This window comes from Phacochoerus africanus, chromosome 1 (assembly GCF_016906955.1).
Source record: "Phacochoerus africanus isolate WHEZ1 chromosome 1, ROS_Pafr_v1, whole genome shotgun sequence".
In the NCBI taxonomy this organism is placed as follows: Eukaryota; Metazoa; Chordata; class Mammalia; order Artiodactyla; family Suidae; genus Phacochoerus; species Phacochoerus africanus.
Window position 1 is genome coordinate 3684796 of NC_062544.1, and position 22330 is coordinate 3707125.

Here is a 22330-nt window from a genome sequence, read left to right on the forward strand (position 1 = left end):
GCGAGGTGGTTTGCTTGAGACAAAGTCGTAGCCAAACTGGAACGATTCCTGGCTTCTTGACTTGATGGTGTTCCTACTCTGCACTGCTCTGGGGTTTACCTACTTGAGCAGTGGTTGGTTTTCCTATTTCCATAAAGCAATATATTTGACTGTGCAGTGAAAGTTAAACAGAATCCGTCACAGGAGTGAATTGTGTCTGCCTCCGATTGCAGAGTCATGTCATCAGCCGTGCCTGGGAGGAAGCAGGAGGAGTCAGACCTAAGTAATACACCCAGACAGTCACTCCTTCACCGAGGCTCTCAGAGAACACAGGGTCCTTCTGGACCCTCAGACCCCTCATCTGTAAAAAAGGGGTAAAGCCTGTCTCTCGGAGCGACGGGAAAACTGTCATGTACACGTTATGCTACGTCACACGTGTCTCTGCGTCTCTTTCCCATTCTGCAGTGCCCGTGGGGTACGCGTATTGATTAGTGCTAGCATAGCTTTCCCAGTCGTCATCAAGTATATTGATTTGTCTTGTATTTTTGCATGGTAGTAATAATAGCTTATGTTTATTAAGCTCTCACATTTCTTTAGGTTTTGTTGAGACAAATATTAGCTATTCAATATTCTGAAGATGTGGGGTTACCTTAAAAGTAGTATATTTCAAGTTTTATTGTTTGATTAGACTGTTAATCCTGTCACCTCTGCTAAGAATCTGGTTATATCTGGTTAAAATGTTCAATGAGGAGTTCCCATCATGGCACAGTGGAAATGAATCCGACTAGGAACCATGAGGTTGTGGGTTCGATCCCTGGCCTCGCTTAATGAGTTAAGCTCACGGCTCACAGCTGGCGTTGCCGTGAGCTGTGGTGTAGGCCGGCAGCTACAGCTCCGATTCGACCTCTAGCCTGGGAGTTTCCATATGCCAAAGGTGCGGCCCTAAAAAAAAAGGACCAAAAAAAAAAAATGTTCAATGACGTATAAGTTGTTTTCTTGCCTAATCAGACTTATTCATTTGGTTAACTATATACTGTTCAGTGATAGTAATTCAGCTTAGTAAGTTCGCAAGCAGTTACCACTGATGGTCAGGGACTTTGAAGTTGGTAATGTATTTACTTCTTTTTTAGAGTTCTCTGAAGTTGTATCAGGATACCCACCAGGAATACGCTCGTGTGAAGGAAGAGTGCTTGAAAACCGATGCGCAGTATGTATTTTGAAAATTACTCTGGACCTAGGGTTTCATCTTTGAAAATGGCCGATGCTTAACTCAGTAGTGTTTCTCTTTTCTCTGTCTTTGGCTCTGTTGGCCATGATTAACTGGGTGATCTTGAACTAGCCTCCCAACCTTGGTTTCCAAATCTGTAAAATGGAAATCATATCTACACTGAAGGATTAATGGGGTTAAAGAAACCATCAGATGTTAAAGGCCGGCCCGCGAAAGCACTCCACGAGAGTTTTTCTGTCCGGATGTGTGCATGCATGTGTATCTGAATTCTGTTTCGTAGAGAAAACGTGGCTACCGTCTCCTTTCTTGGTCGCAGCCCTCTGTCAGATAGCATCCAGAATGGGTGTCTGCTCCTGTTTACTGCTATAATCCCGTCATGCACCAAACTTAGCTGCACAAACAGCAGTTGAGTGTGGACGCCATGTCCAGGAACGTGGAGGCTGTCTCCGAGGGGTTCTTGCCTTCTCTGACTCGGAAGTCTGTCCTCAAACAAGGGCACTTTCTAGCCGCTTCTCCTGTGAGATGCTGGTGCGGGCAGTCCCGCCGCACACGCTCCCAAAAGCAACCCCTCCCAGCCAGGTGCTAGACGGACCCCAGGCGACCTTGGCCGTCTGAACACATCAGCTTGGCTCAAAGATGAGGCCATGGTGGTCCGGGGACGTTCCAGGCATGGCATGTTGGAAAAATACAGATGTTATAACCCATTTTACACATGTTTCACACTGAACTCTTCTTTCTGAGGTCTTCCTTCAGAGCAGTTGCTGATAATTTCAGTAGTTGATGTGTGATACTTGTTGACTGACAACTTCTTTGTTATATAAATTTCAGTAATTTTAAACAAACATAGGCCATAAATTACAAAGTTGTCATGTATTTTTTCCACTAATACTTTTTTTAACCATTTTAATGGATAAAATTATATTGTCAGGAAGAAGAAACTAGAAGCCAAGGTGAAGAAGCTGGAAGGTAATTGACATTCTTGTTATCGAGCCGGTGGAAGTCATTGTTTCTGTTTGGTGATTGGTAACTGGCCAGGCTTGTAGTACTTGGGCAAGCAGTTGAGCGAGTGCTGGTTTGTGCCGGCGCCTCCCAGGGCGTTAAGGGGACGTCAGGATGAGGTTCCAACACTGTATTCCTTCTCCATTCCTGGATCGTATCCGGGAAGTGGACTGTGGCAAACCCCTGAGATGTTCACTCAGAGTACGAGCAGCCCTCATACCTTCACTGTCAAAAGCAGCAGCTGAGAAAGGGACTTCATTTTGAAAGTTGCATCTCACGGGGCCTTCTCGTTTTTCTAATGAAGTGAATGATTAGCTGAAAGGTTGCTCCTTTTAGTCCTCACCAACCTGCTGTATTGGGATGGTTGTGATACCCGCATGGAGCGATTTCCATGCGGTTCCCTGCCCTGGGGACTGCTGCTGGGTCCCCGCACCCCGCCCCCTCCCCCCAGTGTTTGGTCAGGGCCTTCTGGTCTACCCCGAGCAGGCTGCGTGCATGCGTGCGGGCGGGCGGGGGGTCTGCTCCGGCCTCCTGCAGCAGCCCAAGGCCCTTGGCAGGGACTGGAGTCAAGGTCTTTTCCTCTCTCTCCCCCTTTTTGGGTGGTTGTGACGTGGAAATACATCCCCCCGTAGAGACGCGTGGGGCCCTGCGAGACTCCTGCCTGGTTCCCGCCCTCCTTTCCCTCCGGCGTGGACCAGGCAGCCCCTTAGCCCTCCTCCCGCCCTGCCGCTCACTCGGTCAGCACCCGTGGCTCCTGCTGCAGAAGGTGTTTGTTTTCATTTCAAGCATGAAGCCAGAACTGAAATAGAAGCCGCTGAATATATTTCCAGTCATTAACTTGCCTAGATGAAGCCCAGTTTTTGGCTTAAGCTCTAAATATTTAGCGTATGGCTTTTCCTGTGATTTGAGTGTTGCACAAACATGGGGTATGTGGCAGCAGGCACACCTCCTGGCTCTTCCTAAGCATCGCCTTCTCCCACGTGTGTGTGGAAGTGCATTTCTGTTTGAGAAAGTTTCTTAAAGGCTCTAAAAAGCCTCTGAGACCATGTGATGCTTTTACAACAGACTTCCTTTGAAGCAAAAGTGTATTTTCCATGTGACAAAAATATTTTTGTAGCGAGTGACAGGTCGTAACAGTCAGGGGAGGAGGTCCTCAGCTCTGTTAGAGGACCCCGAGCAGGACGGTCGCTGGCGTGGTTGTCGGCTCTCACGCTTCCCAGCAGTTGTGTATGAACATATGCAAATGAACTCTTTTTTTTTTTTTTTTTTAAGCCTTTTGTCCTTTTAGGGCCACACCTGTGGCATACGGATGTTCCCAGGCTAGGGATCTAATCGGAGCTGTTGCTGCCAGCCTACGCCAGAGCCATGGCAACTCAGGATCCGAGCCGCATCTGCAACCTACACCACAGCTCACGGCAACGCCTGATCCTTAACCCACTGAGCAAGGCCAGGGATCAAACCTGCAACCTCATGGTTCCTAGTCAGATTCATTAACCACTGTGCCATGACGGGAACTCCCCCAGGAACTCCTCAAATGAATTCTTAATAGTAATATTTGAAGTATTCAGTGCTTCAGATGCAAAAATTTGAGTTAAGAATTTGCCCTAGGTCCACAGAAGAGCGATAAAGATGCCTTAAAAGTAGATCTGGGAGTTCCTGTCTTAGCGCAGTAGAAACGAATCTGGCTGGGAACCAAGAGGTTGCAGGTTCGATCCCTGGCCTTGCTCAGTGTGTTAATGATCCGGCATTGCTGTGAGCTGTGGTGTAGGTTGCAAATGCGGCTTGGATCCTGTGTTGCTGTTGCTGTGGTGTACGCCAACAGCTATAGCTCTGATCCCTAGCCTGGGAACCGCCATATGCTTCGGTTGTGGCCCTAAAATGCCCCCCCCCACAAAACAAAAGTACATCTGTAGGAAAGATCTAGGGCCTTAGGATAGTTGGCTTGAGGAAGAGCGAGGCCAGGCCAGAAGGAGTAACAGCACAGCGCTGAGAAGACCCCCCACCCCGCCTGATGCAGAACTGTGTGTGAGATAAAACCACACTTTAAGGTTTTATCTTGAAACGTGAACGTTGCGGGTTGTTGCAGAACAAGGGAAGGAAGGCCTTGTGCATTGGGTATCTTCCTGCCTAAAGGGTCTGGGTTGGCTTGTGTGGGGATTGGACAGGGTTCTGAGGGCCTGTGCCAGTTCTTTGGTTTTATAGAGAATCGTTTAGGCAAAGAGCATCCCTGCTTTTATCCCTGACTCCGACAGAGTAATGACACAACAGCAACATGTCACAAAATGCGTTTCGGATGTTAAGAAAGGAGGAAAGCGCTTAGTGGATTCTTTATCCTGAGTGTTTCCCTGGCCGCAGTTACACTCTCAGTAAATCATTGTTCTCTCTTCACGGTACTGTTGAAATGAAGAGGCTGCTGTCAAGCAAACTCAGGACTTCAAGCAACTTCGGAATGAAAAGAAGATTCTTGAGAAGGAGTTTAAGAAGACGCAGGTAACAGGTGGCGGTGGTGCACACGTGCGTGGTCCCGGCGCCAGGGCTCCTCCGTGTCCTCTGTGGGCCGGGGTGCACACGCGTGTTCACAGCCCAGTCAGCCGTGAGGCCCCAGACGAGCACGGTCAGCTGTGTCCCCGGGTCGCCCCCCAGACGATCCATCTGGACCAGCTGCCCTGCTTTATCCACTGAAAATGGTGCTCATGTTTTGTTTTCACAGGAAAGACTTGATGAATTTTCTAAACAAAAAAATGAAAAGGGTGAGTATTCAGTTAATACTTAAATATTCTGTTTTGGAGTTCCCGTCGTGGCTCAGTGGTTAACCAATCCGACTAGGAACCATGAGGTTGTGGGTTCAATCCCTGCCCCTGCTCAGTGGGTTAAGGATCCAGCATTGCCGTGAGCTATAGTGTAGATCTCAGACACGGCTCGGATCTGGCCTTGCTGTGGCTGTGGTGTAGGCCGGTGGCTACAGCTCTGATTAGACTCCTAGCCTGGGAACCTCCATATGCCATGGGGGCATACCTAAAAAGACAAAAAAAAAATCTGTTTTGACACGCAATATTCTTTTTTTAACTGTTTCCCTCCCCCCACATTTTAGAGTTGAGACATATTGGAACACAAATTTCGAATGAGTCTCATGGAAGCATCGATAAAAGTGAGTATATTACGAATTTAGTTTTAATCTCTGTGCATTACTTGTAGTGGTTTAGGAAGTGGCTTGTTACTCTTTGCCGTGGTTGTGGGACTTCCCGGGCTTAAACGTGTTTTGTTAGAAGACGCCACATCCTCGTTCCTGTCCTCCTCAGATGTGTGTATGTTATCGTTTTGCTATATGATAAAACAACAGTGAAAGAATTCAAAAGCAGCATTGTTTGGGAAAGAAAAACCAGAAGAGGTATGACTTCCCCACTTTTCAGTAAATAAGTGTAGTTTCCTCATAAGGTTTCATTTTCCAAGTTAATGTATTCAGTTTCTTAGGTCCGAATATATACACATGGTCCGAGTCGGGCAGGGAAGGTGGGGTCCAAGCCCTCAGCTGTATTTTCGGAAGCCAGAGGATTTAGGGAAGGCCGAAAGTCCCAGGGCGAGGCGAAAGAAGAAGCGGTGGTCACTGGCGGGGGACGTCCCAGCGTCCCGACCCGCCCGGTGGGGTGGGAAGGGCTGACACGGGAAGCAGGGCTGCGGGACTTCTGCGTCATATTTCTGCTGACCGTGGAACCCCGGCCACTCACTTCATCGTTGCGTTTTGTCCCCAGTTTTGAAAAGGGGATGGTCAGTGTCCGCTCTGCATATCTTGCACTTTTTTGGTAGGGTAAATCGAAATAGGAAATAAGGAAATACGGTATTTGCACGTCATAGCGTTTCCCCAGTGGAGATGACTAAGCCTGCTGTTGGGTGCAGGTTTAGGGCCTCTCTGCAGAAGTCCCCGTTACCTTTTCTTCCTCCTCCTTTCACTTCTTTTAATCCATAGCTCAAGACTTAAGGCGACCCGTTCATGCTTTTCCGTTGCCTGGGCCCCCATTCTCTGTTTATCACTATCATTGATGGACAAGTCCATGTGCTTTTGACTCTTCTTCCTACTCGGATGTGTGGGGAGCGGGCTTTGAGAAACAGATGCTGCCAAGAGAGGACCTTCCCAGCCAGCAGTCAGCCGCCAAATTTAGTCGTCGTCTCTTCTGGACTCTGACAGATTGGTCTGAGGGTCAGCTACTCACAGGCTTTACTGTTTAAGACAGAACCCTCACCCCTTCCATAGTTAGTTGCTCACTAGCCTTACTGTCTGTTTTTTCTTCAAAGAACTAGTTGTTACCTCCAGTAAAATGTTTTTTGGTTTTTGTTTTGGTAAAATAAGCCCTCACTCTGAGAGAAGGCACGCTGTTTATTTGACTTTTTCCCAAATAAATAAATGAATGAATGAAGTCTTTAGGAATCTGATTCTTTAGCCGTGGACCTTGATGGATTTAATTCCCAGTTCTTAACTATGTCTTGAACACTTTTCTCTGTTAATAGCTGACTTCGAAAGAGATTTATGACAGGTGGAAGGGGAATCGGGCTGGCCTCACTTTTAAAAAGATTGCCCGAGTGCTGCCTTTCTTTCAAATTCTAATAAAAATGGCAAAAGAGTTTTAAAAAGAAAAAAGAAATAGCTCTCTTTTACAGCCAAAAAGGACCAGAACTGAACAAGAAAGCTGTAAAGCCGATGGCCTCGGTTGGTGGCGGGCAACGTCGCCCTCTCAGGAAGCAGCTCTGACGGCTCAAGCCTGGCCTTCCGCAGCTCGGCCGGGCCACTCCCCTGCTGACCGGGGGTGAAGGTCTGCAGCCTCCTGGTTTTGGAAGGGCTTTCTGGCGACTGTCCAGAGGCTGTGGCCCAACGCTTCGCTCTCTGAAGTGTCTGTTGGCCGGGACTCGGGAGAACCCAGAGTGGACGTGAGTGTCCGGAATTGAGTTTCTTAAGGTCGATCTGAAGGCCAGCCCCTCCCGTTCCCAGAAAAGGAGACCTTTGCGTAACAAGTGCTCACAGCGGCGTCCCCCTGCTCCCCCAACCCCCAGGCAGGGTCCTGTAGGTCCTTTGAAGTGAGAAGCCCCGCTTGTTTCCAGAGGAGCAGGACTCAGAATGGAGGCTGAAGAAACAGACTCTGGCAGTGAGAGGGGACCTGCCTCCGCTTTCACGTAAAACGGAGAGAAAGTACCGACAGCAAAGCAAGGCACCCAACTCATGAGGATGTAGCCCTCGAGGAAACAGCATTAGGGCGTGAACAGGAAGCAAGTGTTGAAGGTTGAAGCGATGTTCCTCGAGCAGGGGCTGCCGCTGCGGCGTCCGAGCAGGGGGGCCTCAGGTATCAACCGTGTGATCGTAGGACCGCGGGCCCTGGAAGGGCTGGGTTGTCGGGGGGACAAATAGCAGGCTGCTCTAACGAACTGCGAGGGTTGATCGGGGATGTCTCTGAGCACGTGCTGTGCAGCTAAGGACGCCAAAGGAATCGGGGAAATCGGAGACTCCGGAGCCAGAGCCAGATGTGGGAACAGTCATCTAGCCCTTCGCAGAGAGGAGAGCAGAGCTGTCAGAGAATGTGATCAAGAAATACTCGGAGGACACTGCCCAGAGAAGCGTGTTGGATGTAATGTTTGTATTAGCAAAGCCTCCCAACTGTAGAGCCTGGTTTTTATGTATGTTCTCCATCTCTGACTTGTTCATAGCAGCTAGATTTAAAATCAAATGAAGCAGATTTAATAGAGGGGGAAAAAGAAATTCTAAGCAAATTAACTTGAAATTAGTAATATAAAACCAAAAAACAGTTCGAGCCTAGAAATGAGTTTACATGGATTAAAGGAGTTATCTAGATGGATTAAAGGCACCATTCTTCAAGAAGATACTATTCTCATGACCTTCGAGCATGGAACTGTGTCAAGTAAAATGCCTGGGAAGTCTAGGGGAGAAGCTGGATCTGTTTTCATGGGAAACTTCAGTGTGCTTCTCAGAAACATAGAGTAAAAGCAAACAAAAGAGGAGATGGAATTGGAGTCATGACTGCAGGACGGATGCTTTGCATGTAACTCTTAACCACAAACTGATCTTTACAATGCTTTCCAGGGTTATGTAAAAGCTGACTGTTTACTAGACAGCAAAAAGTTATAATCTGAGATATGATACTGATATTTCTTAAGATATTAATAAAAATCTCTCCTATACCCCTCCCCCAAACTGATAACTGAATACACAAATAAACTCTTCTTGGATGACAGAGAAAATAAAAACTGAAATACTGAACTGTTTTGGAAATAAACAAAAATAGAGCAGTATTTATTAAAATCTTTGAGATATTGCTGGTGTAGTATTCAGTGGTTTGTGGTCTGAAGTGATTGTGTCAGAAAGCAAGACTTACAGACAGCGAATGATTTAAGAAGGTAGGAAAATACAACAGCAACAGGAAATGGAAGGAATTGATGAAGATGGAAGCATAAGCTGATGAAATAGGGAACAAAGCATTTGATTTGGGTTTATTAAAACTACTAACTGGGAGTTCCCATCTCGGCTTAGCGGAAAGAAATCTCACTGGTATCCATGAAGACACACATTCGATCCCTGGCCTCGCTCGGTGGGTTAAGGATCCAGCATTGCTGTGAGCTGTGGTGTAGGTCACAGATGTGGCTCGGATCCTGTGCTGCTGTGGCTGTGGTGTAGGCCAGCGGCTACAGCTCCAATTCGACCCCTATCCTAGAAACTTCCACATGCCACAGGTGTGGCCCTCAAAAAACAAACAAACAAAATAAAGCTAATAACTGGGTCTTTGCAATGCTGGTGAAACTGATAACTCTTTGGCGAATCTGATCAAGAAAGGGAGGAACGGAAACCTAATGGGACCAGGGCTGAGAAAGCTGTAAAAGTACATTTGGAGAACTTCTTAATTTACAAATTTATATTCATTTTTTATTAAGTTCATAGAATGGACCATTTTATAGGAAAACATATTCAAATTGACAGATGGGTTGTTGCAATCCTGAACAGAAAAATAACCTAAAGAAGTTTTTAGAAATAGTTAAAGATCTAATACCATGCAAGATCCAGGTGGCTTGCAGGTGAGCAGCCGTCAGTGAAAAACAGACAGGGATGTATTTTATTACTTCGTTGGGTTTTAGAGCTTAAAACGTGGAGTGCTTTCTGTCTCAGACATCTCTTGGATTAGCCTAACCCCGCATCAAAACCAGTTAAGAATAACATGCATCCATAGAGCTTCAGTACTCACAGCTGTCACTTAGGAATATAGCTGCCAAAATACTAAATATGACTTTAAGAAAACAGAGCTATTAGTAATTTAGAATATGGATAAATTATGACTTAAGGATTTATCTCAGGAATACCACAACAGCTGGTTACGAGGAAGATGACGTGATTATCTCAACTCAGTACCCATTCCTCGTTAAAAAAAAAAAAAATTGCTTAAGTAATAAGACAAAAATAATTTTGAACTTGAGAGAGGTGGAAGACCTGAAAGCAGAATCACTGTCGGAAACAAGGTACGGCTGCTTTTTGTCCCACCCCTTCTATGTGTACCGGAGACCCTAAGCCGTGCAGCCGAGCAGACACAGAGTCGGAGCTGTAAATGCTAATGAGGACGAGTCAGATTGTCCTAATTTTTAATGATGTGATCATCTATATAGAAAAAGGAAAAGACGGCTGGGAAACTGTGGGCGCTTGGGGACTTGCCGGCATCGGCATGTGCGGTGAACACGCAGGGTACCGTGTTGGCCTGTCGGGACAGGGATGGAGGAGGAACAGCCCGTTCACCTGTCAGATGCCTGGGCAGAGACCTGGAAGCAGTGTGCCCTGCCTCGCTGAAGACAACTCTTAACCCCCGAACACGTGCATAAATACTACGTTCCTGGATCTAAAGCCTCAAGGGATGAGAATCTTACCCACATGTGTTTGTAATTATACAATATAAAGCCAGATGGTGAAGGCCTAGCAGAAAGAAGAGATGTTTGGAATAAGAATTAAATTTTTGAAAAGAAAAATCCTGAGCCAGACTCTGCACAGATATTAAAACATAGTTCTAAAACTCATGATTAAAGAAGTGTGCTCTTTGGGAGTTCCCTCTGTGGTGCAGTGGGTTAAGAACCCGACTGCAGCGGTTTGGGTCACTGCAAAGGTGCAGGGTTTGATCTCTGGCCCGGCGCAGTGGGTTAAAGGATCTGGTGTTGCTGCAGCTGCGGCTCGGACTCAATCCCTGGCCCGGAAACTTCCATTAAAAAAAAAAAAAAAAAGTGCTGTTCATGGGAAAACTGACACGTCAGGAGGGTAGGAGAGTCCAGAAATCCTGTCCTCACAGAGGGCTAGATTTCGAAAAAGGAGGCGTTTTACAGGAAGGGGGACATGTGCTCTTCAGCCGAAGGAGGTTTTCCTAACCGAGTCGTGATGCCGCGGCGGCGAAGGTGGTTTCTGCTTTCCTGGGAATGGAGCGCGGTCAGATTGGAAGGAACGAGCGGGCACTCGGGTAGAATAGGCCGGGCTCTGCTCAGTAGCCGCTGTAAGAATAGAAAAGTAACTTTTTCTCTTTTTTTTTAAGGTTCCTTGTTTGCTGCTTGGGCAAATGTAATAAGCAGGGATCCTGGTCAGGTCATTTAAGCAAAAGGGATTACAGTGTTTGGAAGCAGGCCTTGGGGTAGGTTAAATCGCACTGTAGATAAACGACTTGGTCATAGACTTTTCAAACTCAAAAGTAGAGGTGCCTCATGCATAGTAACTGGCTCGTTTGGCCGAGGGAAGTTTGAAATGTCCAGCTTTGGAAACTGCTCTGTCCCTTGTCCTGGTCCTCTTTCTGTGGACTTTGTTTTTTGGCGTGGTGTAGTGTATCACCTTACCTAGGGCTGACCTATTCCAAAATGTATGATTCTTTGGAGACATTTTGGTTTAGAAGGTTGGTCTTTTTAGCCTCTTTAGAACTGGATGAAAGATTTCAGTATTTTGAATAAAAATGATTCATTTTAACTTAAGAAGGTCAGGTAAACTATAATAGAACTTCGAAGTGGCCTGAAGTTATGTAATAAATACCTAATGCTATTTTTAGTTAAATTTTGATGAGTCTGGGTTGTCATTTATGCATATTTGATACAAACTGTAAATATATTTTTATGAATGTCTTCTGTTGGGGAATGTTTGGGGGAATGCGTGTTCTTAATGTTAAATTCACTTCAAAACCATAGTATGATGTTGCCAGTATTCTGTGACTTTCATTAGGCCTGTCTCGGTTACAGTTGCCCTTTGCCTTTCAGCTCCATCCAGTGGCTCTTAACCATTTTAGGAACTCAGACCCCTTTGAAAAATGTTGAGAAAAATTCCAAAGCGTTCACGTGCCTTATTGAAGCTTCTTCCTGTGTGTATGACTCTCCCCCCACCGTGTTTATACACACACATTTTTGTCTCCTCCCATTTCCCTTAAGGCCGTTGAAGAATTTTCCAGGATCTTTGAAGATCCGTAGGTTAATTACAGCACGTCAGCTCTGATGGCTTTTCTGATAACCTCATGGGGTGAGGGGGTACCTCCGTCCTGCTCTTTGTGGCATGCACAGAGCCCTGAGTGCTTAGGTCACCCCTAGAGCTGTGCTCCCCCCCCCCATCACTCTGTGTAGGAAACACACAGACCAGCAGCTATTTATCCCACGCATCCATAAGGTGATAAAGGCCTCTGACACCAAGTAGATGTGGTGTTTGGAGTCCTACCCGTGTGTGGACCGCACCCTCCAAAAAAACCCCAGCTTGTATTCACCCTGGAGCCAGTAGTCCTCTCTATCAGCAGCGAGCTGAATTGCGTGCAGCACTTGAATTGGGGAAGATGTTTTAAGTTCTCTAGTGTTCTGAGTCCCTAGTAAATCCCGATTTCACAGGAGTATGTTTTGTCCTCACGTGGTTTGAGCCAAATGACTTAAATCTTTCCTCTCTTTCATAGGAAAAGTGAAACTGCTTCTGAAGGAACTCTGGCTCTGTGTGAACACAACTCACAGACTGCCTGGCGAGGGCAGCAGATGTATCCCAGGTGAGAGAGACGCTTCCAGAAGTACCTTTCCTGCCTGTGAGAGAAATGCTTAGCCCAGGCTTCGCATGCCTTTAGTCATCAGTTTCTCCGCATCCCCACGGAGGAGAGAAGCACACGAGACGGGTGCTTTCCGTCATTCAGGACTCCACGCCCTCCAGTGGGACTCGGCGAATGCATTTGGCTTTTAATTTTTCCAAAGCAACTTTCATCAGGGAATGTTTGCAGAAGCTGGACAGGTGTAGGGGAAGGCATGTGTGGCAGGTGTATGCAGAAGCCCGAGTTGCACTGTTTCTCTGCTTGTGTCACCTCCTGTCCTAGGACCCATGTTGATTAGCAGCCATTCTTCCTTTACTGGCCGCCCCCGTCTGACAGTGTCGGCCTGGCCTCGTCTCCTGTCCTTTGCTGGAGAGCCTGTTGGCCTGTCTGATGTTTTCTCGTATCAGGGGGAGGCCGGGCATTGGTGGCAGGTGCTCCCCTGCCGTGTGCGGTACCGCTGGAAATGTTAACTTTGAGTGATTGCCTGAGGTCCCCTCCTCTGTTATAAAGGTATTTCCTCCTAAGTCATTGATGAATTGTCTGAGGGAGATACTTGGCACTGCAAACACTGCTGCTCTCCAACGGTAGCCCACGGGTTTTAGCATCTAGTGATGGGTCTTGTGTGCTTGATCACCACCGTGGCTAATAGTGGGGTTTTTTGTATTTCCCTCATTCCTCCTCCACGTGTGCATGGGGAGTCTTCCACGAGGAAGAGCTGTTCCTTTTCACCAGTTCCTTCTGTGTTCACTTTCTCCTGTCCGCGCAGCCTCATAGGTATTTGTCTTGCTCTGGGCGTTACAGTTCAGTGCTTGCCTTGTTTACCTTACCCCTCACACGGCTCCACGTGTGGTCATCGCCGCCGTCTGGAGTTTGTGGCTCCTGGGCCTTTTCAGTGTATCCCCTTCTGTTCGCAGAGCCTTTTGACCGTCTGGTCCTGCAAGATGGTTCAGGCCCCGCTTGCATGTGCCCCTCCCCAGCCCTGAAATCAGCTATTGCTCCAAGGAGCCCTGGGTCCTTCTGTAAAATGTGTTTTGCAGCTTTTAAATATGGATGGTTACTTCCAGTTATTTCCCAGGACACAAGGTTTTTTTACTAACATTTAGCACCAACCTTAGTTTACCAAAATCAAAACCCAGAGAGAACTAGTAGTTTTTCTGTTGCATCACTCTGCAGAGTATTTATGTGACCTAGTCAAAGTCCCTTAACTTGAGGACCATACCAATATGGTTATGGGACTGGCTAGATACAGGCTGATTTTAGACAGAGAAAACAGGATTCCCTGTCAGCTTTTATGCAGAAAGCTGTTTCTCCCAAATGCTGCTGGTTGGGTGGAAGGATTTTCCAGGAGGATGAGGCCCGTTGCCGTGGCTGCCCACGGAGGCCTTTCCAATCAGCCTGTCTCCTCGGTGCGGGTCGAGGAGGGCCGTACTGACGCGGAGCATACCCAAGTGCTGGCGCATACTCTTCAGGAGGGAACTGATTGCCTTTTAATATGTTTCTTTTTTCTTTTTCTTTTTTCTTTTTTTTTTTTGGCCACTCCCATGGCATGTGGAAGTTCCTGGACTAGGGGTCACACCCACACCCCAGCAGTGACCCAGGCTGCTGCCATAACAACTCCAGATCCTTATCCCACTGAACTGCCAGGGAACTCCTAAAAGTGTTTCTGCTTGGACTTACAGCAAGCATTTTGAACTGTTGGAATAAGGTTGTTCTTTATTAAAGGTTTTTTGATATTATAAATAATTTGATAATTCACTTTTCTGCCCCTGCAGAAAAACCTGCCGAAGAAAACTCCAGATCCAGGGAGCTGGGGGAGGATGGCGTGGCCCCTCCAGCAGGGGGCAGTCCTCTCAGGGCCTCGTCTGTGCAGACCTGCCTGACGGAACTGTCCATGGAGATAGAGGGCGACTTCTCCGAGTATAAAGACGTGGCAGGGGAGGGGCCTGGTGGAGCAGCCTCCCGCGGGGATGGCTGGCTCGAGGCGGGCCGCGATCCTGCGCCTGGAGGACAGAGGAATGACGAGGACAGCATGGACTTTTCTGATCACGACCCTTGCTTCGATGAAGACCTGCAGGCCGCGGTGGACTTCTTCAAGCTCCCGCCTCCTCTTCTGTCTCCCGTGCCCTCCCCCCCGCCCGTGACGTCGCCCCGCCCGGGCCCGTTACCACCTGCGCTCGCCCCTGTGAGTTGGCGCTTGGGGTTTGCAGTACCAGGTGCCCCGTTGTCCACCCTGCTGTGGTAGCCAGACTCAGAAGGGCCGTGGCGCCCCGACGTGCTGGGCCTGGGGAGGAGCGGGAGAGCTGGGCGAGGCCCGCCCGGCCCTCGGGCTCCTCCGTGTCCACGTGCGTGTACGACTGTCCTCGTTTCCTCCTGGGGCCCACGCGGCCTTACTCTGTGTGAGTCCCTGTGGAGGCGCCTTGCCTTCACTGACTTTTCTCAGCTCTCGTGCCCACGCGCAGCAGATAGGAAGTCAGTGACGTCAACAAGCATTTGTCGGCATGGGGTTTCCAGAGATGCGAGTGCGCCTATAGGGCACGCAGGCCCGTTAGCACGCGTTGCTGGGTCCCCGCCAGCCAGCGCACGGTGAATTCAGCAGCTTTTCGTGTGTTTGCACGATGGTTTCTTACAGTTTCTTAGGAAGTTGGTCTTGACAGAGCAGGTCTGTATACTTTCCAGCTCAAGGAGAGATGAGTCCTTTGAGTCCCTTGCTTCATGCAGGAAGCAGAGACCGCGTGTCTGGTGGGTTGTGGCCACGGTGCTGGACTCGGGACGCAGAGGTGATACTGGGTAGGGCTGTGCGTGGTTGGATCTTGTGTGGCAGTGGGGCCATCAGGGGCAGGCCATGGTGGGGCCTGCACTGCTGGGGGTGTAGACGGGAGGCCAGGTGGGGGTGGTGCTCCAGGATGGGGGGGGTGCGGGACTGAGGTGGGCCCGCTGTGGGGGACATGCACGCAGACGAGATCCCAGGGGCCCGTGTGTCCTATGGACTTTCCATTTCATGCTGAGGGAGTGGGACGCCTTGACGGACGGGAGGAAGTGGACGTGATGAAGGGTTTCCACCTGGAAGTTGGTCACAGTAGGAAGGGTGGGGAGTGGGGGCGTTGGGACAGAGCCGAGACCGCTGCCAGGGGAGGCGCGCCTCGGCAGCTCTCTGCATTCGCGCAGGAGCATGGGCGTTGACGGGGTGGGGACTGGGCTGCCGAGGTCCTGAGCTTGAGCGAGCAGCCTATCTGCTAAGCTGTGCCACGCGTGGTTGGCAGAGGTGGGGAGGAAGAGAGCAGGGGAGGGAGACCAGGAGGCCAGGGTGCTCCAGACTCCAAGGGCGGATTTTCTAGTCGGAGCATGTTCATGCCAGCGCGGATGCTCCACCAGGAGCAGGGCCGGCGGTGGGCAGCTTAGGTCTCCTGGTGGGCATGGGACAGAGCTGTTCCCTCCAGGCATGAGGGGGCCCCAGGGAGTCCTGGCCAGTTTCTGGAGCTGAAGAGGAGAAAAGGGCTGTGCAGGTGGAGGGCTTTGTGGGAGGGGCGTGGGACCCTTGATGACAACAGTAGGGGGACAGCACCAATGGTGAGGAAGTGTGTGGCCAAAGACGTCTGCAGGGTGACAGGCAGAGCCAGGGCCGACCTGGTGTGGACGGGGGCTGCTCTGGGCCTGGGTCGGAGGCACGTGGAGGGGTGACTTGGGGCCGGGGGAGGACAGGGCCGGGCAGCGGGAGCCGAAAGCTTCTGCTACCAGGAGACACATGGCAGAGCCCAGGAGGGGGAGGGCCTAGAAGTTAGAGGACGGGCCTAACCTGAGGGTGCCTGTGGAGAAGAACCTGGGAGCATCTCTGTCCTGGGAGAGGCGGTGTGAGTGGGGACTCGGGGGAGAAGCGGCTTCTGTGAGCAGGTCTGATGCAGAACTGTTCTCCACGTGCCCATCCGTGCTGGGAGCAGACCGCCCTGTCCTCAGATGCTCGGGACATGGGCACTTGTTTTTAATGCATTTAACTGATCGTTATATTGAGTTGGTTGAATTGGTATTTAACTAACGAGCATAATTGGTTTATTTTTAAGGAAACCTGTTTTGGAGAGTGTACGGATTCCAGTGATAGTGAAATGAATGAAGTCCAGCAGAGGAATTCTGAGTCTGTCTCAGAGGGTGACACGCCCGCATCCCGGGATGGTTTTAGCTCATCTGGAAAAAGGAAAGGAAGTGGGACATGGGAAGAAAAGCCGAAACCGCAGGAAGCCACCCAGGCTCTCAGCGCCCTGGAGGTCAGCAAAGTGACCACGGTTGGGTTTGGGACATTCACAGCAGCACTGACAGAGCCTTCGGCCACACTCTCCTTCGCTCGTGAGACATCCTGGACGTTGTCATCCGAGTTGCTGAGCGACACAGAGAAGGGCATTTTGGATGAGGCGCCAAGGCCGAGAGCGGTCAGGGATGCGGACAGGGCAGTGCCCATGGAAAAGCCACGTCCCGAACCCCTGGGCAGCCTGGCTCGTGGGGAGGCCCCGGCCTTGGGCACATCTGACTCACGTCCTCCCCACCTTGGCCCTCGACCGCCGCATGAGCCCAGTACTTCTGAAGGACAGACCCTGGGATCCAGAGTGATGGGGTCAGTCGGGTCAGAGCTGACCAGGGGGGCGCTGGCTGATGGGGTCTCTTCTGAATCAGGTGGTCTGTCACTTTCTGGCCATTTGCAGGGACCGTCTAGAGACTTGGAGAAGGAGAGAGAAGGCACGCCAGGTCTCATTTCAGGAGAGCCCCCTGTGCAGGGAGTAGTGGGGACCGCAGCGGTGGCGGCAGGGCTCAGCCCTGAGGACGCGTTGTCATCCTCCTCGGCCTCGGCAGCCTCCTCTCTCTGCAGCCACCCCCCGTCTCCCCCTGGGCCGGAGGATGACGAAGATACTCATATGCCTGCTGAAGGAGGCCCTTCCCAGCTGCTGCGCTCGCAACACAAAGTACAAGCCACCACGTTCAACCTGCTGGCTGTGCGTGCCGAGCTCCCGCAGCGTCCCACAGGGGACAGCCATCTGGAGAGCGGCTCACTGGCTTTGAGCCTGGGGGCGGGGGCACATGACTCTAACGGTCAGAGGAACTGCGGGCTGGGGTGGAGGACACTCGCGAAAGCCAGTGCAGATGGCTGCTCACTCCCACAGCTGGTAGTCCCGAGAGCCACGGGGGACAGGCTGGGTGAGAGGCAGGTGCCAAGCCGGTCAGACCTCACATTGTCGGCAGGGCCGCAGTCGGGCTTGGTCAGGAATGGCGTTGGCTTTGCTAAAAGCATGTGGTGGCACCGTAGCGCTTTGTTTCAGTGGGGCGGTGAGGAGAGCCCAGGAGCCAGACCCGAACCGGAACACGAGACTGGCCATCCGTCACACAAGGCCACACCATCCTCAGAAAGGACAGAGTCGGCATCCAAGCCTGAACGTGCCAGCGAGGGTGACAGGCCTGGGGGGTCCAGGGCCACGGTGTCCTTGCTGCCTAACCAGGTGTCAGTTATCACCAAGCAGGCCCGGCCTGAAGCCACGCAGAGCACTCACTGGGGGCCCCCCAGGCCCACTGGGCCCGAGCCTCCCTCAGTGGCAGATGTGACCAGCGGGCCTGGAGCGGCTTCTGGAGCAGGATGTGGAGAAAGAGAGCACCCAGCACAGAGGGCCCGGGAGCCGCCGGCTCCACGGGGGACCGGCCCCAGAGCGCCCACCTCAGGGAGGAGGTTAGATTTTGATTCACCAGCGGAAAATTCCCGTGACCCCACAAATAGCAAATTGTCTGTCTTTTCCCAAAACATCCCAGTCCCCAAACAAGACGTGGTGACAGAAGCCACAGTACAGGAAGAGACACAGTTGCAGACCCCGTGTCTTCAGGCCACAAACCTGGACTCGCCTGGGTTGGGTGTGGACACACGTCGTCCAGCCCCAGAGGTGCCACTGTCCAGGGGTTTTCCTGCTAAAGAAACACCCTGTGGAGATGTGGTCAGGTCAGCCGGGGAGGCCCTGGCCATTTCAGAGGACCTGCCTGTCATACCCAAGGGCCCGAACCCACATCTGCAGCTGCCGTCTCCAACTCTTGGTCCCACCTCTTCTGAAGGTCTGGGCACCTCGGGGCCCACTTCTTCACCAGCGTCGGGCAGAGCAGACACGGAGGAGCACGCCACCCCGCAGAGTAGCCTTCCTGGCACCCTGTACTGCTATAGCGGCATCCGCGAGGCAGGGGATGGTGACCCTGAGGTGGAAGAGAGTGAGGCACCGAGCTGCAGCGAGGGCGAGAACGAGCCCTTGGCTGTGCTGGAGAGTGGCCCGCATCGTGCGGGTGACGATGCCTCTGGAAGAGATCCGGGAGCTGCAGGTGCAGGGGCGGCCCAGCGCAGGCCATCCGAGGAGGTGGGGCACCTGACCTCAGCCCTGCGGGCCTGCAGCATCAGCACGCCCTCCGAGGCAGACCGGCTCTCCACGTCCGAGGTCGTCACCTTTCTTGAAAGTTGTCAGCTAAGAGATTACAGTTCAGGGGACTCCGTCTCAGAATGTTCCAGCAAAGGCACCCGAAACAAAGGAAGGAACACGGACGTAAAGCAAAGTGAACCATCAGAAGAAAAATACAGGAAGCAACTCTGCGAGGAAGAAACACCTGACACCTCTGAAGAGTGGGTGGAATCAGAGGAAGAGGACTGTCCTTTAAGGAGCACGAGCGCGCTTGCGCAGTGCTCCCTGGATGCGCTCTCCGAGGTGCTGACCAGGATCGGCCAGGAGCTGCAGCCCAGGCAGGAGGAGGCCGAGGGGAAAGGTGCTGATGACTTGCTGCTCTTGACTGTGCACGACAGCGTGACAGCAGAGCGTGCAGAAGAGCCAGTCCCCCCTCCCGAGATGACCAGCCCCTCCTCTCCGCCCTCAGATCCACCCCTGCCCACGGTCGGCTCGGACACTGGCGGGGAGCCCGACCATGAGAACGCTCGGAGCAGCTCCAAGACCCCCGTGGATGCGGGCGGGCCAGCGGCCAGCGGGGAGGGGGCCCCGCCGGCGGAACGCCTGTGCGCGGACACGGGGGCCGGGCCAGGGGCAGTGGCCTTTCAGTGTCAGATCTCTACTGTGACCTCGGAAGTCATCAGTGTGCTGATAAATAAGGATCAAAATCTCGTCATCGAGAAAGGGGACAACTGGACCATCATCAATGGGGTAGCCCTCATGCCCAGCGTGGACCAGGTGATCCTGTGTGACGCCTCTGACGACGCCCCTCTGTCCCCGGATCCAGAAGGGCTGGGAGCTGGTTTCCTTTCCGTTCCTTCTGCCGAGACGTCCCCAGAGACCGGGGCTGCTTTTCAGGAGCCCCAGGGTGGCAGTCAGGTGGCGGGTACCCAGGAGGACGCTGCGAGCAGTGGTCAGAGCGCTAACTTTGATAAAAGTCGTCTGCGGAACAGGCCCGTTAAACCCAGCGTAAGGATTAGTTCTGAGATATACGATCAGAACTTTGAGTCGCAGACTGTTCCCTCCGATCACACTTACTATAACTCCAAACTAGAGCCGTTTGGCAAAGCTAAGAACCGATCGAAGATTTCAAACAGAGATCAGGCCAACAAAGCAGCGAAGACTGCGGCATCGGGCAAAGTCGAAGCTCCTCAGGGGGAAGCGTCTCCATCATTTCCGGGGGAAAGAGGCACCCCGAGAACCCAGAGGAACCCCACGCAGACCATCCTGGCGAGCGCGGACACGTCCACACCTGCGGACTGCTGCGCGGACACGCTGAGCAAGATCCGGCAGGAGGTGGGGCCGCCGCTGCCGCCTCTGCTGGCGCCCCTGGTCGCCACGCCGCCGCGCATCGCGCTGCCAGCCTCGCCGCTCGTCTCCAGTTCCAGCCCCGGCTCCCCTGTCTCCCCGCTCTGCGACCTCCCGGTGCCCGCGATGATGTCACCCTTGCCGGAGGAGCCGGGGCAGCCCTCTCCTTGCCCGTCCCCGCCCGCCGCGCCCGCCAGTGAGCGGGTCCTGTCGTCGCCTCTGCAGTTCTGCGCGGCCACCCCGAAGCACGCGCTCCCGGTGCCCGGCCGGCTGCCCCGCCTCACGCCTGCCCAGCCCGCGGTGGCGGCGCCGCAGGAGAACTCGGTGAAGATCCTGGACACCATGTACCCGGAGCTGTCCGCCAGGGCCCGAACCCTCAGCATCCTCAAGGGGAACCTGCAGCTCACCCGCGCCCCGCCCGACGGGAAGACGCGGCCGGGGCCCGTGTGCCCCGCGACAGGCTTCAAAGCCATCACCTCGGCCTCCACGGCCTTCGTGAAAGCCGGCGGCAGCGCCGCAGGGGACGGGAGGCAGGATAAGGCCAGGGATCTGGGGCCCCGGCCCGACTCGGCAGGGAAGAGGACGCTGGTGGCCGGGCCGCCCCGGGGCGCCAAGAGGCTGCGCCTGGACAGCGAGTCCCCGGAGCCAGGCCCCCCCGCCAAAGCGCTGGGCAGGAGCCTCCAGAGGAGCGTCCCTCAGGCTGAAGCTGCCAGGACGGAGGAGGAGGGCAGTCCCCTTCCGGCCGCCAGCCCCCTCCCCCAGATGCCTCCCAGCCCCAAAGAGACCGTGGAGTCCCACGACAGAGCCATAGCCGACGCCCTGAAGAGGATCGCAGAGGCCTCCTTCGACCTGCTGCCTGTCATTCGCAGCCACGTGTATGTGGGAAATATCTCCAAAAAGCCCGTGATGAGAGATCAAGAGAAAGAAGTCGTTTATGAGTTTAGCACAACGAAAAAGGTACGTGGCTGGCTTGCCCTGCAGCCTTAGGGTGGGGGGTCCTGGGGCCCAGGTGCTCCTGTTAGCAAAGTGGCGGGGGCCCTCGGCACACCTGTCATCTCAGAGGTGGACACCTGGCCTGCGCTAGCTCTAGCCAGCGTTGCACACGTTTGAGAGGTGATAGGACTTGGAGATTTGATGAGTTTCATTCATCAAATAACTTAAAGTTTTAAAGGAACGGGTGTTTGTCTGGACTTAAATTGCGTATTTCCCATTGAGTCTGGCATGTTTAAAGGCTCAAAATGAGTTACTTCAGAGCATCAAATTGCAATGTAACAGTGAGCCTTTTTTTTTCCCTTGTTTTCCGTGAATAGTATTGCATACACATCTGAGAGCTTTGGGATGAGAAAGAGAGTGTGTGGGGGTGTCGGTGTTGTCCCCCCCCCCCCCAGTACTGTACATCACCAGTCAGACAGGAGCAGATGCTGAGTTTCAAGGCGGGTGGGGGGGTGTTGTGGGGATTTACCTGTGTGGTTTATTAGAACCTTCTTTGGTTTTTATTCTCCGATATCCCTGTTGACACTGTGGACAGCGTCCAGCACCCCATGGATTATGCCTGGTTGGTTGTTTGTTCATCCTTGGAACTACAGTTATAGAAATATATATTGTTCTCAGATTGTTTCAGAAAGCATGAAGATCAGGACAGTAGTTTTGAGAAGATGCTTCTTTTCAAGTGACTAAATTCTTTAAGGCTGCTTTTCTTGAGCAAGGAAAACATTACCGAGTATTTTCAGATCTAAACAGAAAATGTGTAGAGCACAGTGCAGTTCAACAGACAAGAATGGGAGTAGAGTTAGAGTGGATTTACTGCACACACAGAGTGTTTTAGTAGAACCCAGCAAATTACAGTCTGTGGCGTGGAGGTAGCGATGGCAGGCAGCCGGCGGTGTGGGCCCTCTTCCCCCCCTGAGCCCCACGGCTTCCCAGCTAAAGACCTCCTGTGACACCACCCCACCCTGCCGGCTGCTGGCCTCTACCTTCGGAGGCAGTGCCCGTTGTGTTTTTCCAGCTTCCCAAAAGACACTGGATTTTGTCACTTTGCTGTCCTGCAGGAGGCTCAGGCTCAGTGTCAGCTACATTGCCTTTTCGTTTGTTTTTCCCCCTCCAGCATTTAGCAGAGGGCCTGCTGCACTCTATTCTCTCAGAACTAAAACTTCAGAAGGCATCCATGGAGCGCAGCTACGTCCACGCCCTGTGCAGGGTGTACGTGGGCGTGTGTCGCCAGCTGGGGGACCTGGAGAGGGCGCGCCTGTTCTGCTACAGCCTGCTGAAGGAAGGTACGTCGCGGGGACAGCTCCCTGCTTCGCCTCTGC

At 52.1% G+C, this 22330-nt stretch overlaps 1 protein-coding gene across 3 annotated transcripts in view; it reads left to right on the forward strand.

The window, feature by feature from the left end:
- ICE1 (interactor of little elongation complex ELL subunit 1) overlaps window positions 1-22330 on the forward strand; it is a 59298-nt gene that overhangs the window by 19141 nt on the left and 17827 nt on the right. For 2 of the 3 annotated variants that reach the window (XR_007133140.1, XM_047766885.1), the window contains exons 6-14: window positions 1110-1186; window positions 2136-2173; window positions 4614-4696; window positions 4917-4956; window positions 5298-5354; window positions 12145-12231; window positions 14040-14449; window positions 16323-20978; window positions 22126-22294. Coding sequence is in view for 2 of the 3 variants with exons in the window: in XM_047766885.1 (XP_047622841.1) it covers window positions 1110-1186; window positions 2136-2173; window positions 4614-4696; window positions 4917-4956; window positions 5298-5354; window positions 12145-12231; window positions 14040-14449; window positions 16323-20978; window positions 22126-22294 (5617 nt within the window). In the remaining variant the exon portion in view is untranslated. Of the gene's footprint in view, window positions 1-1109; window positions 1187-2135; window positions 2174-4613; window positions 4697-4916; window positions 4957-5297; window positions 5355-10476; window positions 10861-12144; window positions 12232-14039; window positions 14450-16322; window positions 20979-22125; window positions 22295-22330 lie in introns of those variants that run through there. The other variant, XM_047767018.1, reaches the window with a different exon arrangement.